We start from the raw sequence: 12,264 nt of genomic DNA, 5'->3' as shown, positions 1-12,264 counted from the left end.
TGGGCCCGTGGGTGCGAGCGGAGGCAGAGATGGGTAGTTTCTCTGCAGATCACGTGACTTCAGGGAGACTTTGATGCGGTCTGGCTTTGTCAGCCTGGAAACTGTAAGACAGAGAAGTAAACAGGGAGTCCCACTTCCTCCCACGGATTCTCTCTATCTCCTTCCAGTTTCTGATTCTTCTAAGTGAGAAATCCTCTCCAACAATATGCGAAAATATGCAGTCTGGAAGCTCAACAAGTAAGGAGGTCACAAGAAAAGTTTTGACCCAAATCCGATAAGAAAGAAACCATCTAAGCACTCTAAATACATTTTAGAGGTATGTGGTTGATAAATAAAGACACGTAGGTAAGTTGATGAACTTTTACAAGGCTAAGTTTTTGTTATAATTTGTTTTAGTTTTCTCTGTGAAGCACAGTGGATGCTTTTTTGTTTACAAATAATGTTGGTTTCATTCATGGAAGCCCTGGTTGTTTTTTTGAAACTGCAACGCCAAACGCACCCGTCAGCACGGCGTCACTTCCAGTCATTTACGTTCACGCCCAATGGTTACCAAACCATCGACGTTACCAAATCAGTTCTCCACCAGCCGCCTGAGCATGAGAGCAGGGCTTAACGAATGACAATCTGACCCTGGTGGATATTCATGACAGTGAATCATCCCCTCCATTCTCATTTCTTTACTTTCCTTTTCGTCAGATCTTTGACAATTGCAACGGCAGGAGAATACGGGCCCACACTGTGAGGCAAAGGACTGTTTCACATCACAGTTTTACCATTTTTCATTCAGCCGCAGCCAGAAGGAATCTGATTAACTGTAAACACATTGAGTTTTGAGAATGCAGACGTAAACATCTGGAACGCCTGGCGATCACATATGATGTTTAAAAGATGACGCAGTTTAATGTTTCTCGTAGGTCAGTGTTCGTCACTCCTGGTATTATTGGAACCAATTTTTCATTCAAGTGGTGAAAAATATCTTCCTGTGGCCTCAAAGAAAATATTTATTTAAGGTTGAAAACCTTCCTCGGGATGTTTATTAACTCTTCTAGCTTTAAATTAAAACAGAACAGATTCTACTAAGGAAGATGGGCTCTTAGGATGGACCAAACTTTTATTATTCTGCACTGTAAAACATTTGAAGGTGGCTCGCCTGCTGCCTTTAAAATGCATCTTAAGTCAACAAGAAAACCGTATCAGTTTTAACTCAGAAATTAAAGTTCATAAAGTTGATTTAACAACAGGAGACGAGTTGTCTAAACATTGTTTTTTAAGTTAGTCAATCTTGAAATGTGAGTTTTAACTTAATGTTGCAATTTAAACCAAATAACTATTTCACTGCCCTCACCTAGTTAAAAAGCACATGTATGTGTTATTTTTACTCACAACATCACGTTAAAATAACTGCTTATTTTACTTTAGAACAATTTAAATTCTTGTTTCAAATTGCATGAAGAAATATTTTGATCTGCTAATAAATTTTATTAAACATCACTATGAATTCTGCTCAAAAACATGCAGTGTGAACAGGACAGTCAGTTGCATTAATATAAACAGTTTCCTTAATAACACACAAGAGTCAGATCAATGTAATGCACTTCCATCTCAGGCTACAAAAACAAGCCGCTAAGCATTCTGGGAAATAGTCCCCACTCCTGTCTTTTTCTTATTTCAGTTTTTTTTTTTTACCTAAAAACTCCACTTTATGCAACTCTTGGAGGTTTGACAACATTAATAAAAAGTTAACACAACTTACTGCTGTAAGTTTATCGTTCACAAACTCACATTTAGGTTCAAAATCTAAAACTTGCACAACTAAACGCAGTTCAATTGTTTTACAGTCTGTGTGTATGTTTTTTACACATTCTGTGACATAATTTAATTGTCAATTTAAGTGCAAATCAGAAAAATAAAACAAGAGATAAAATAGGTGCAATAACCAGGTTGCATAGGTGCGAGCAACCTTAAGCAAATACTTTCTTCAGGGCAGTTTAGTTTATTTTCAGCAGTCAGTCGTACTTGGTGGTTATCTAAGTGCATAGAGCATCTTGATTTTGTACTATCACTATAGTTTAAGCATCTGAACAGGTTTAACAATCTGTTTTGCACATCAAACCTGGAGGAGGTTTCAGAGGCAATAGAGGGATTCATTGTAGATGTTGCTTAAAAAATGTGTCTTCAAGTAATGAAATTGACGCCTTTCTCCTAATAACACCTAGATAACCTCCACCACATCCCAGTCAATCAGAGCAAATCAGGTCTTTCTAGAGGTGAGTAGTGCTGGGGGCTGTGGTGGTCTCTGTGGTTGTTCAGTGTACCAGCTGGAAAAAAGAAATCACTTTTGAACTCAACCTGATACAATAAATCCATCTGAGCTGTGTTTTCCGTCAACACCACCTAATGTATGCAGTCAGATGAAGAATGTACAGTACTTATATATTTTCCATGCCTCATGTTAGCTGAACTGCAGTAGCAGTGGAGATAGTGTCACAATTTGTCCATCCATGCAAAGAAAACTGTAGTTTCAAATTTCTGTTTGCATCTAATGCACAGATAAATTCATTTATTAAGAGAAAATCAGAAGATATAGAATGCAGTCTGCAGCATCTAAAGCACTCCACACCAAATTAATGCGAGAGTGGCCAATAATGACAACAGAAAAAAGGTTGAAGAGCCCTGTGTTTGTTTATAGAGTTTTATCCCAGCTGTGGAGAATAAGAGGTGGGCATTAAGCCAGAAGGGTCAAAGGTCATGCACCTGTACACAACATTAAATACACTGCTATGCATTTAAAAAGCTTCACCTGCAGTTCAAACACTGTGATGATGTTGACATTGTTGCTTTCCTATTATTTCATATCAACAAAAGTTGCAATGCCTTTTTGTTTCATTATTTATTTCATGCAAATATGTTTTAATTGTGGACTTATTGTCGGAAATTCAAGCCTCAGGGTATTGTTTAGTTCAACTTCCATATATTTTGTGATTTAAAACATTCTTTTATTTTCAAGTGAAGCTACCGGATGATAAATTTTGTTTGATGAATGTGGGTTGCCGTGCTAGTGACTCTCATCACTAGCACAGTTATTTTTTCTTTCTCTCTTTCTTTTTTTTACTGCAAAATGAACACCTATGTGTTAGTTATTCCTGTGATTTAAGTTATATTACATCCTTGTTTGACTTGCACCTGAATTTATTTGTTTTTAAATCTTGCTAAATTTGAGGGGAACTTTTGTCCTGGTCTTGTGGTGAACTGCAGAGCATCATTTCCTTAAATCTGTTATTTTTTTCTGTTTTCCTTTCTGACACACATTCGCTCTGCAGGTGAATAATCGAGCCAGGGTTTTTCCTCATCAGTGGACAAATCCTTTATGGTTTTAAAAGTTTTTCTATATGCTTTTACTTCTATATTCAATCCACAGGTGGAACCAATCTTAAGTTTTAGACATAAAACTTAACAAATAAAAACAGCTAAGACAGAACAAAGTGTAATTCATATATTTCTTAGCGAGGGAAGTCAGAGATGAAGGAAGATCTTATCCAGAGATTTTTGAAAAAGAAAGATAGATTGTCAGATAGATAAATGCTGTAGCTGCACAGAGGAGGATAGAGAGACGCTAAAGTCACACATATGAACCAGAACACCTGAGTGTGTGTGGGTGAAACCTCAAAGCTGTTTACTTCCTCTAGTTGGAACTGTTTCCTTGGTAAAACGCCATGTGACATATATAAGACGTTAAAATGAAACTTTTAACGTCTTTTCATCAAATAAACCATGAACTTTGCCCTTAGGCTTCAAGTTAAAAGATGTTCTTTGTGTTTGAGGTCTGTGAGAATCTCTGCTGCGTTGGGGGCCTGTGTGCGTCACTCGCTGTGAAGTGGTCTTTCCTACTGCACAGCTGATGTTTTATCACTTCCACTGTATCTGAATGCGAGGGTGAGTGTATTCTGAGGGAAAATGCCCCTCAGATGGAAAAAAATCTCACTACGAGCTTTTAGATGGTGATGATTATGTTAATAGTCGTGAGCTTGGAAAATAGTCAAATGACGTTCTTTAGAAGATCAGAGGATGAGTAGTTTGTTCCTGTGTCACGTTCTCAATATATTCTGACTCTTTTTGCCCCAAACCAGCCTTATCTGCTGCAGTGAACTCCGTTTTAACCATATGGAGAGTAGATGGTTACAACCAGGAGGAATGCAGGCCTGGCTGTGGCTTCAACAATGTGAATGAGTGACAGCATTTTGCATATGTAGGTGATGCTAAGTGATGTTCCACTGAGTTTACTGGCAGAGGAGGCTGATATTATTTCTGCTCTGCTGAGAGAATGAACCTTTTTTTTTCTTGTCAGCACTTTGCTTTGCTTTGCTTAGCTTTGCTTTGCTTGGCGGTGAAGATTATTGCAACATAAGCAAATGATCTTCTTGCTCTTTGCTGAGATATAATCCTGCATAATGTTTTATCAATCTCACAAAAGGGGATTTTTTTTTTCTTTTTCTTGTAGCCTGCATGTACTTTACATGCAAACAGGGCTTTGTGCTTCTTAAAAAAAATAAAAAATAAAAAGTCAACACTGAGGTATATGTGCGCACATCCTGCACACTTACAGTAAAAAGGCCAGCCTTCTCTGCACAGGCTACAGAGCGCAAGATGTGAATGGAAACGTATAATGTTCGATAATGTTTCGTTCAAGCTTATTTCCATGCACTGGCAGATGTGTTAGCAAAAATGAAATACTGACAAAGATCGACTTTGCTGCGCTTGTTTTTTTTGAAAATGACAAAATATTCCATTTGTCTCTCTGCAGTAGTAAGACTGAAAGTGCCTACATGTGTCAGCGTGTCTGTGTGTATGTACACAGAGCCTTGAAGAGAAACAGTGTGAATGAAGGGAGGTTCTTATGGTTTGAGTCCAACTCGCTGCGAAACAGGAAACCCAACTAAACCTTAACACAGTGATAGTGTGATAGATAGAATATTATTAAGAACACAAGAAATTAAGCTCTAAACCACAAAGAGTGTTTTAGTCCATGGTTTTACTTTACAAGGTCAGAAAAACAAATTGTAATTAAACTTTAGAAATTACTTTAACCCTTTTATCCGCAGAAGCGATATTTAAAAAATGTTGAGGAGTTTAGCATTAAAAGTTTGTAGTAGGCTTCCCAATAAGCCTGATGTTTGTAGAAAACAATTTCATCTACAGCAGCTTGCAAAAAATATTTAACCACTTTAAATGTTCACAATTTGTCAGGTAATAAAATCCAAATTAATAGCTTTTCTTGTAAAGCACCAGCACAGAACTGTGCATATTTTGAAGTTAAAGATTCGTATTATTTTACAATTAAAGTTGGAAAAGTGTGAGCTGCATTTGTGTTTAACCTGCTGAGTGTTTCCCCAGTCTTTTTTTGCAAAATAGCTTAAAGTATACAGACAGTAACTTATAGGTCTTGCCACAAACTATCAACTGGATTTAGGTCTGGACTTTGACTGGGCCACTCCAACATGTGGATATGCTGTGATCTAAACCACTAAGATGTTTTAGGTCTCTTTCAGCTTCTAACAAGGTTTTCTTCCTGATTGCCCCGTTTTTAGCTCCATACATTTGCTCATGAATGCCGGCCATCTGTTATTTTCCTGCTCAAAAGCACCCAGAGCGTAGTGCAAAGACTGTTGAGCAATTTTCTAGTTAACAGTTTCAGAAAATGCAAACCAGCACACTCACACACTGAAAAAGCCTGATTTTAACACACAAAAAAAAGGTGTATCCCTGATCCTGTGAGACAAACATGTATCTCATTTTGGACTTAGAACTCTAAACTTCCTCTATAACATATATCCAGTATTTTCCTCATAGAGGAACAGAAGCCCTGTGAGTAGAAGAAGACGTCTGTCAAAGCTTCAGACTTTGACAAGTACATGTGCCACCAGTGATGGACTTTCATATCATTTGGGAAATGCAAGATTTTTTGGAAATTATAAACTAAGTAAATGGATTCAAATCACATTTACACCATCACACGCAAGCAAAGCTCACATTAGCTGGAAAAATATCTTTGTTAATGATCACAAACCGTTAAAAACCCACAGGAAGCAAAGCGTGGTGCTCACTGCAAACATGAATGAATCCACTCACAAGCTGGAATAAAAATACTTATGACAAAATGTATGGATAAAAATACTGGTCAAAACTCATGCAAATCCAGCTTTATAGAGCAGAGAAATTAATTCTTGACCAAAACAAAAAAAAAAATCTTTGCATCTGGTGAAAACATTTCCGCTTCCAATTTAATTTTTTGATGTGAAGATCTGATAAGCACCAAACAGAAATTTGCATGTAAAGTATTCAGACTCTCGACCCTTGTTGCACGCAGAGAAAGATTGTTGCACCGCATTCAGTCCCCAAAAGCGACGTCGCAAGATGAAAAAGTAAGTGCTTAAAGTCATTTTTGTTTTTAAAATAATTGTATCAACAAACAAGCAGCAGCAAAACTATTTTCAGACTGGGTAGATTGGTTTGCTAATACACTCACACATCTCGTACACCTGCATCCTGCATTAGTCAGAAGCATGAAAAGGCACTTGTAATATCAGAGACCTGCAGAAATAGAGGATGGTTTATGCATGCAGAGTGCTGCCTACTATAGTACCTTGAAAAGTATTTGATTTCCCCCCCCCCCCATTTTGTCATGCCACAGCAACAAACTTGTAAAACTGCGTTTCGGTACACCGCCACCCCCACCGCCTTGTTGAACCACCGTTTGCTGCAGTTGCAGCTGCAGATCTTTGGGGTATGTCTTTACCACCTTTGCAAGTCTTGAAACTGAAATCTTTGCCCTCTCTTTATCGTAAAGTAGCTCAAGCTTAATCACATTGGACAGAGAATGTGCCCACAGCATGATGCTGCCATAACCGTGTTTCACATGGGCATGCTTGGTCCAGGGAGACGTGCAGTGTTAGTTTTCCTCCACCATGTGGCGTTTTGTCCATGAGATAAAATGATAAATTTTGGTCTCGTCTGAGCAGAACACCTTCTTTTGCTTATAAATGACATTTTTGCCACTTTTCCATAAATAATAGAACTGCTGAGTGCCTGACTAATCATTGTCCTACCAACACAGCTATGGATCTCTGCTAAAATGTATATCTAAGAATAGAGATCCAAATTCAGGATCTTCCTGGTCAAAACCAATGTCCAGTTTTCTTTCAGGTCTGACCAACTGATTTTAATTTTATTTTCTGAGGTCTGTAACTCATAAAAGGCAAAAATGTGCTGCAGGTTCCTTAATAGCGGTTGCTTAGTAAACTAAAGAAAACGAACCAATTAGAAGATTGTAATTTGACGTTTGTTGGGTGGGTGTTTCCAAGATGTTATATCTGTGATCAAATTCTGAAGAAATGTACAAACCTCCGTGATTAATTCAGCCTTAAATTTTAATACTAACAAACAAAAACCCTCAAGAGACAGAGGTGTGACTAAGATCTTTATTCTTGTCTTCTTGTTTTTTGTTTTCTTTCATTCTTCTTGTTAAAGGTGACGATGAAAAGATTAATAATTTGAACTTTTAGTGAAGTTATTACTTTAACCTTTTTGAAATTAGATCGTTTATCATAAAAGGAAATCGTCTGCATAGTGCAGACAATTTCAGAGGCTTCCTGGAACTGTGACTGGCACTCTAAGAAACTTGCTGTTTTCTGGCCTGGGGTTTCCGATGTGGCCTTTTGCACACTGACCAGGTTCTTACACCTTGAAATTTAAATTTTTCCATTTCTTTATCAGCCTGAGTTAGCCGAGCTCTGGTTTAGCCTGCCTCTAATCAAATACATTCAGCAGCCAATGAAGTTCATAATATTAGTCAATTTTTTTCCAGTACACCTCCTAAATAATAGGTGTTAGTTTATTAATTTTCCATGTAAATGGAAATAAGCCTTCACCTAATGTAGACAAAACTTTTAAAGAACTGTAAATCATCTACACATGAAAGAAACAGCATCCTTGATGTTGAATTATACATATCATGGTTGTAATTTGAGCCAACATTTTTTTGCTGTTATATGATTTTCTGCAAACAGAAGCAGGAAGTCCTAAATATGATGGAAATCTATTCTAAATTACATCTTCTGATATGTTTAACCTAAATAAATACCAATAAAAAGAAAGACACCAATTTTAGCACAAAAGAGAAAGTCTAAAATATATGCTAAAACATAAACATGCATTCAAAGAGTGATATGTGCTTTGCTGTTTGGCAAAGACGCAAATGGGCAAAGTTTCAGTTTTAAGACGTGCAAAACTGCTAGAGAACCCCCTCCTCCCCCCGCCCCCCAAGACTTGCAGCTGCAGCCGAAGTTCTCAAGCAGCCAACATTTTGATTATGATCTCCAAAGAACCTCTTCAAGAAAGCTGATTGTTTATGTTCTTAACTTGGTGATTTATCTTGGAAATCCTATGCTGCTGTGCTTAGTTGAATGTCTTTTAGTGCGACGGTGGTGGGTAGAGTAGGCAAAAATTTTACTCAAGTAAGAGTAGCACTACTTCAGTATATTGTTGTTCAAGTAAAAGTAGCCATCCAAGAAATTACTCAAGAGTAAAGAGTATTTGAAGGCGATGCAAGTTCTGAGTAACTGATCTGAACATTAATCACTTAAAATTTAAATATCACACCATCAAATGTACCAACATATAAGGTTATGTGGACATTTTGGCACAAAATAAAAATTATTTATTTTGAAAAATTGCAAAACAGCAAAATCTGGCAAATGAAACATTTTTCACAAATATATTTATTTCAATATAAAATTTATGAAAATGTAACTGAAGCTGCAGGTCTGTGTGGTGAATTTGTGTTTCTCACAGAGTATTCAGAAATTTTGCTCAAGTAAGAGTAGTGATAATTCACAATAAAATTACTCAAGTAAAAATAAAAAGTACAGCTTAGTAAAACTACTCCTAAAAGTTTGTTTTTTTTTTCCAAGAAGTTATTCTAGTAAATGAGTAAATGCAACTAGTTGCTACCAAACTATGTAATTAAAATATAAAAAATGAATTAGTAGGACTCCTAGTCTGATATTTATTCAACTAACAAATGTGAACTGACAAGAAAAACACAATAGAGTAATGGAAAATTATATTAAAAAAAATAAAATAAATTGCAAAATTTCTAAAGTAAATTCAATCAGCAAGAAATAACATGGCATTAGTAAACTTTACAGTGGACAATGGACTTTTTGGTAAAATGACAGATCTGTAAGAAGTTGCTCCTCCAACAGAAGAAGTTACTACATGGAAGCAAGTAGTAACTAACCCCTGGTCAAATGGAGGAAATATGCATAGCTGAGATAGTAAAACAGATCGTATGGGTGCTTTGCCAAGTCACAATCATCATAATACTTCACCAAATTTTAGGTTTAATATTTAGGGTTTGGCCACTATATTGGTAAAGTACATTAGTTGTCAGTTACTATCTACATATTACAGTCTTTAAATAATATTGCAGTCTGTTTTGCTCACATGTAAATAGGAAAAATAGGAAAATATGATGAACTTGAGAGAAAAAAAGTTTGCAGTGAAAGAGGGGAACACTAAGCGTCAACCAAAAGAAAACACAAGACCCTTTATTTATCTGAATTATGTAGAACACAAACCCACAGGTGGAAATTTCGGTATCCTTTCTTTTGCAGTCTTACAAAGAGTGGGCTGATGCGGTTTGAACTACAGACCATATGTTTACATTGTGTTTTAATGTGGGTGGTTCAGTTGAGCAGACCATGGTGAATATGTTAGTGAGGCATTATCTTTGAAACATTTGTTCCATTTGGCTCCTTTGTTTTCTTTTTAACCATTATGTGAAGGTTTCTGCAGACCCCTAATGATAGATTGATTATCATGAGTACTTATGTCACAACTTGTCCTTAATGCACAACATACAAATAGAATTTAGTAGTTTACTAAGTTGGAGTTTGTTTGAATTTGTCAGATTTCTTTCTTTGATGCTTTACTTTATTTATTATGTTAACGTTTTGCCCATAAAAAGAAAACAAAATATATCTGGATTAAACTTGCATTTTTATTCACCTTGTTTTAACCAGGCAGGCAACTTACTGACCTTGTTTTGGTTATCAAATCTATCACCCATTTCAAATAGCTCCCTCTACTGGCAGTAAACTAAATTTTTTTAAAAATGCGCATGGATTTTTTTTTTTGTATTGTATTGCGCCGTTTACACGACAGTACGGTAGAGCTGCGTTGCATTGTGGGACATACAGTAAAGATGGATGCGGGCGTAGAGAGCATGTCGAAGCGACGATAACATATAGTTTTGTCATTATATCTTCGACAATAAGTACTTCCTGCTGTTGCATCGTGATAATCATCTGATGCAGGACTGCTGTTGAGTACGGAAACAGGTACAAGTCTCAACGTCGACCTTTACGCAACGTGTTAGCTGAAGCTAATGCTAAAGCTAAGGGTCAATGTAGACAAACGCAGAGGCTAAGAAAGCTCAATGTGACGACAGACCGTCGCTAGGTTTATCCTCTGATTAAGTTTTAATCTAACCGTATGATTTGTCTTTGTCAGAAGACGGAAGATGTTTGCGCTCGGAGGTTTGTTGAGAGTTGGATCGACCTTCTTTCACTCTGCGGGAAATCTGCTGCTCCCAATCAGGACCATCTCTACAGGTCAGGACGGCTCCAGTAAACCCACTGTGTCCATTACCAGTTTTATTTTAGAGCCTGTGCCGCTGCCTACAAATGCATTAAATGCATTCGGTCATAAACTAAATCTTAAGATTAGAATGTGAAGGTACAATCATGACTAACCATTAGTTTTTCAGTAGCACTATCTTGTGTTTTATTATCTTTGTTTGTTAAATAAACATGTTTAATGTAACATTTTTATTTAACAAACTTTATAAACTTGCATTATTTATGCTTGTATAATTAACCTTGGAGACATTAAGGATATAAATGCAATAGAAATCTGTTGTTCTACCAGTTTTTGCTGCTGTAAACGTAATGCTTATGGGAAACTCGGTGCTGAATGCAGTAATCTGTTCTTCAGGGTCTTGCTGCCAGATCAGGATGCATGCTATCCCTCAGCCTAAACAAGTGGACAGGTGGAACGAGAAGAGGAGCATGTTTGGAGTCTATGACAACATCGGTATCTTAGGTAAGGGATTAGTATAATCTAAATATAGATTTTATTTTCACCATAGATGGATTGTTTTACTTAGCTTGTATGTGAGCAAGATCATCTCCATCAAAATAAAATCTGAATCTCAGAAGATGATTTTTTTTTTCAATGAAAAACATCAGTAACACTTTATTTGAAGGGATGTGCATAAGACTGACATGACACTGTAATAAACATGACATCTGACATGAACATGAAGGAGTCTTCATGAATGTCTGACTGTTGTCATGAAGTGTTATTCTGTAAATAATGACACTTTTAATACAAAGTTGATACTTTAAGTTGACTTTTTATGCAAGTTTTAATGTAACCTTACACTAAAAGTCTCAATATTTACCAAATATTGCAAAGTTGACACTTTAAGTGGACTTTTAATGCAGCTTTTCAATAAAAGTAACTCTTTTTTTTTTTACCGAAAGACACTTCATGACAACAGTCATAAACATTCATGAAGACTTCTCCATGTTCATGACAGTGTTATGTCAGTCTTATGCACACCCCTTCAAATAACGTGTTACCCAAACATCACTGTTAGAGAAAATGTAAACAGACAATAAAATAAATAATTATCTGGTGGTGTGAACAGGATATATTTCCAGTGTTATTCCTCTGTCTTATATGTAATCAGTGCAGTAATCTCATTTTGCTTTTTGTGGCCAGGGGACTTCAAAGCCCATCCTAAAGACCTCATTACGGCCCCCTGCTGGCTGAAAGGTTTCAGAGGTAATGAGCTGCAGCGATTGATTCGGAAAAAGAAGATGGTGGGAGACAGGATGACGACTCTGGACAGACACAACTTGGAGAAGAGAATCAGATTCCTCTACAGACGCTTCAACCGCACCGGAAAGCACCGCTAACGCCGCAACGAGCCTCATACAGCAAGGACTGTCAGTGAATTCATCACATCACTGTGTTATGCTGATCGAATTAGAAAATAACTTGCAGCCATTGTGTACGTTTAGTTTTTGGACCTAATGAAGATTGTTTGAAAGCCTGGAAGTACACCGAAAATACATCATAACATGATAATTAAAATGTGTTTTTACACTTGCATTCATTTGAAACCTGATTTATTTATGT

The 12,264-nt window shown here is 36.7% G+C and overlaps 1 protein-coding gene across 2 annotated transcripts; it reads left to right on the top strand.

Moving 5' to 3' along the window:
• Window positions 1–10,226: 10,226 nt before the first annotated feature.
• mrpl51 (mitochondrial ribosomal protein L51) lies at window positions 10,227–12,237 on the top strand. Of its 2 annotated transcripts, none has more exons than XM_014993048.2 (4): window positions 10,227–10,397; window positions 10,573–10,670; window positions 11,053–11,160; window positions 11,845–12,237. In XM_014993048.2, exons 2-4 carry the CDS (start codon window positions 10,580–10,582, stop codon window positions 12,039–12,041), a joined length of 396 nt encoding a protein of 131 aa, XP_014848534.2. In that variant the 5' UTR covers window positions 10,227–10,397; window positions 10,573–10,579; the 3' UTR covers window positions 12,042–12,237. The 2 variants fall into 2 exon arrangements, with proteins under 2 accessions (XP_014848534.2, XP_014848533.2); XM_014993047.2 differs by having other exon boundaries at window positions 10,570–10,670.
• Window positions 12,238–12,264: the final 27 nt, after the last annotated feature.

Source organism: Poecilia mexicana, unplaced genomic scaffold (assembly GCF_051168715.1).
Source record: "Poecilia mexicana isolate PSO_F unplaced genomic scaffold, ASM5116871v1 scaffold_16, whole genome shotgun sequence".
In the NCBI taxonomy this organism is placed as follows: Eukaryota; Metazoa; Chordata; class Actinopteri; order Cyprinodontiformes; family Poeciliidae; genus Poecilia; species Poecilia mexicana.
Note: the sequence above shows the minus strand (reverse complement) of the source record. Positions and strands in the feature narration are given on the sequence as shown.

Bases quoted from the DNA above. Each gene is read 5' to 3' on its own strand.
- mrpl51 (XM_014993048.2), top strand. From the start codon at position 10,580: ATGTTTGCGCTCGGAGGTTTGTTGAGAGTTGGATCGACCTTCTTTCAC. The intron at 10,671-11,052 runs GTCAGGACGGCT...TCTGTTCTTCAG, and splicing joins AATCAGGACCATCTCTACAG to GGTCTTGCTGCCAGATCAGG. The intron at 11,161-11,844 runs GTAAGGGATTAG...TTTTGTGGCCAG, and splicing joins TGACAACATCGGTATCTTAG to GGGACTTCAAAGCCCATCCT.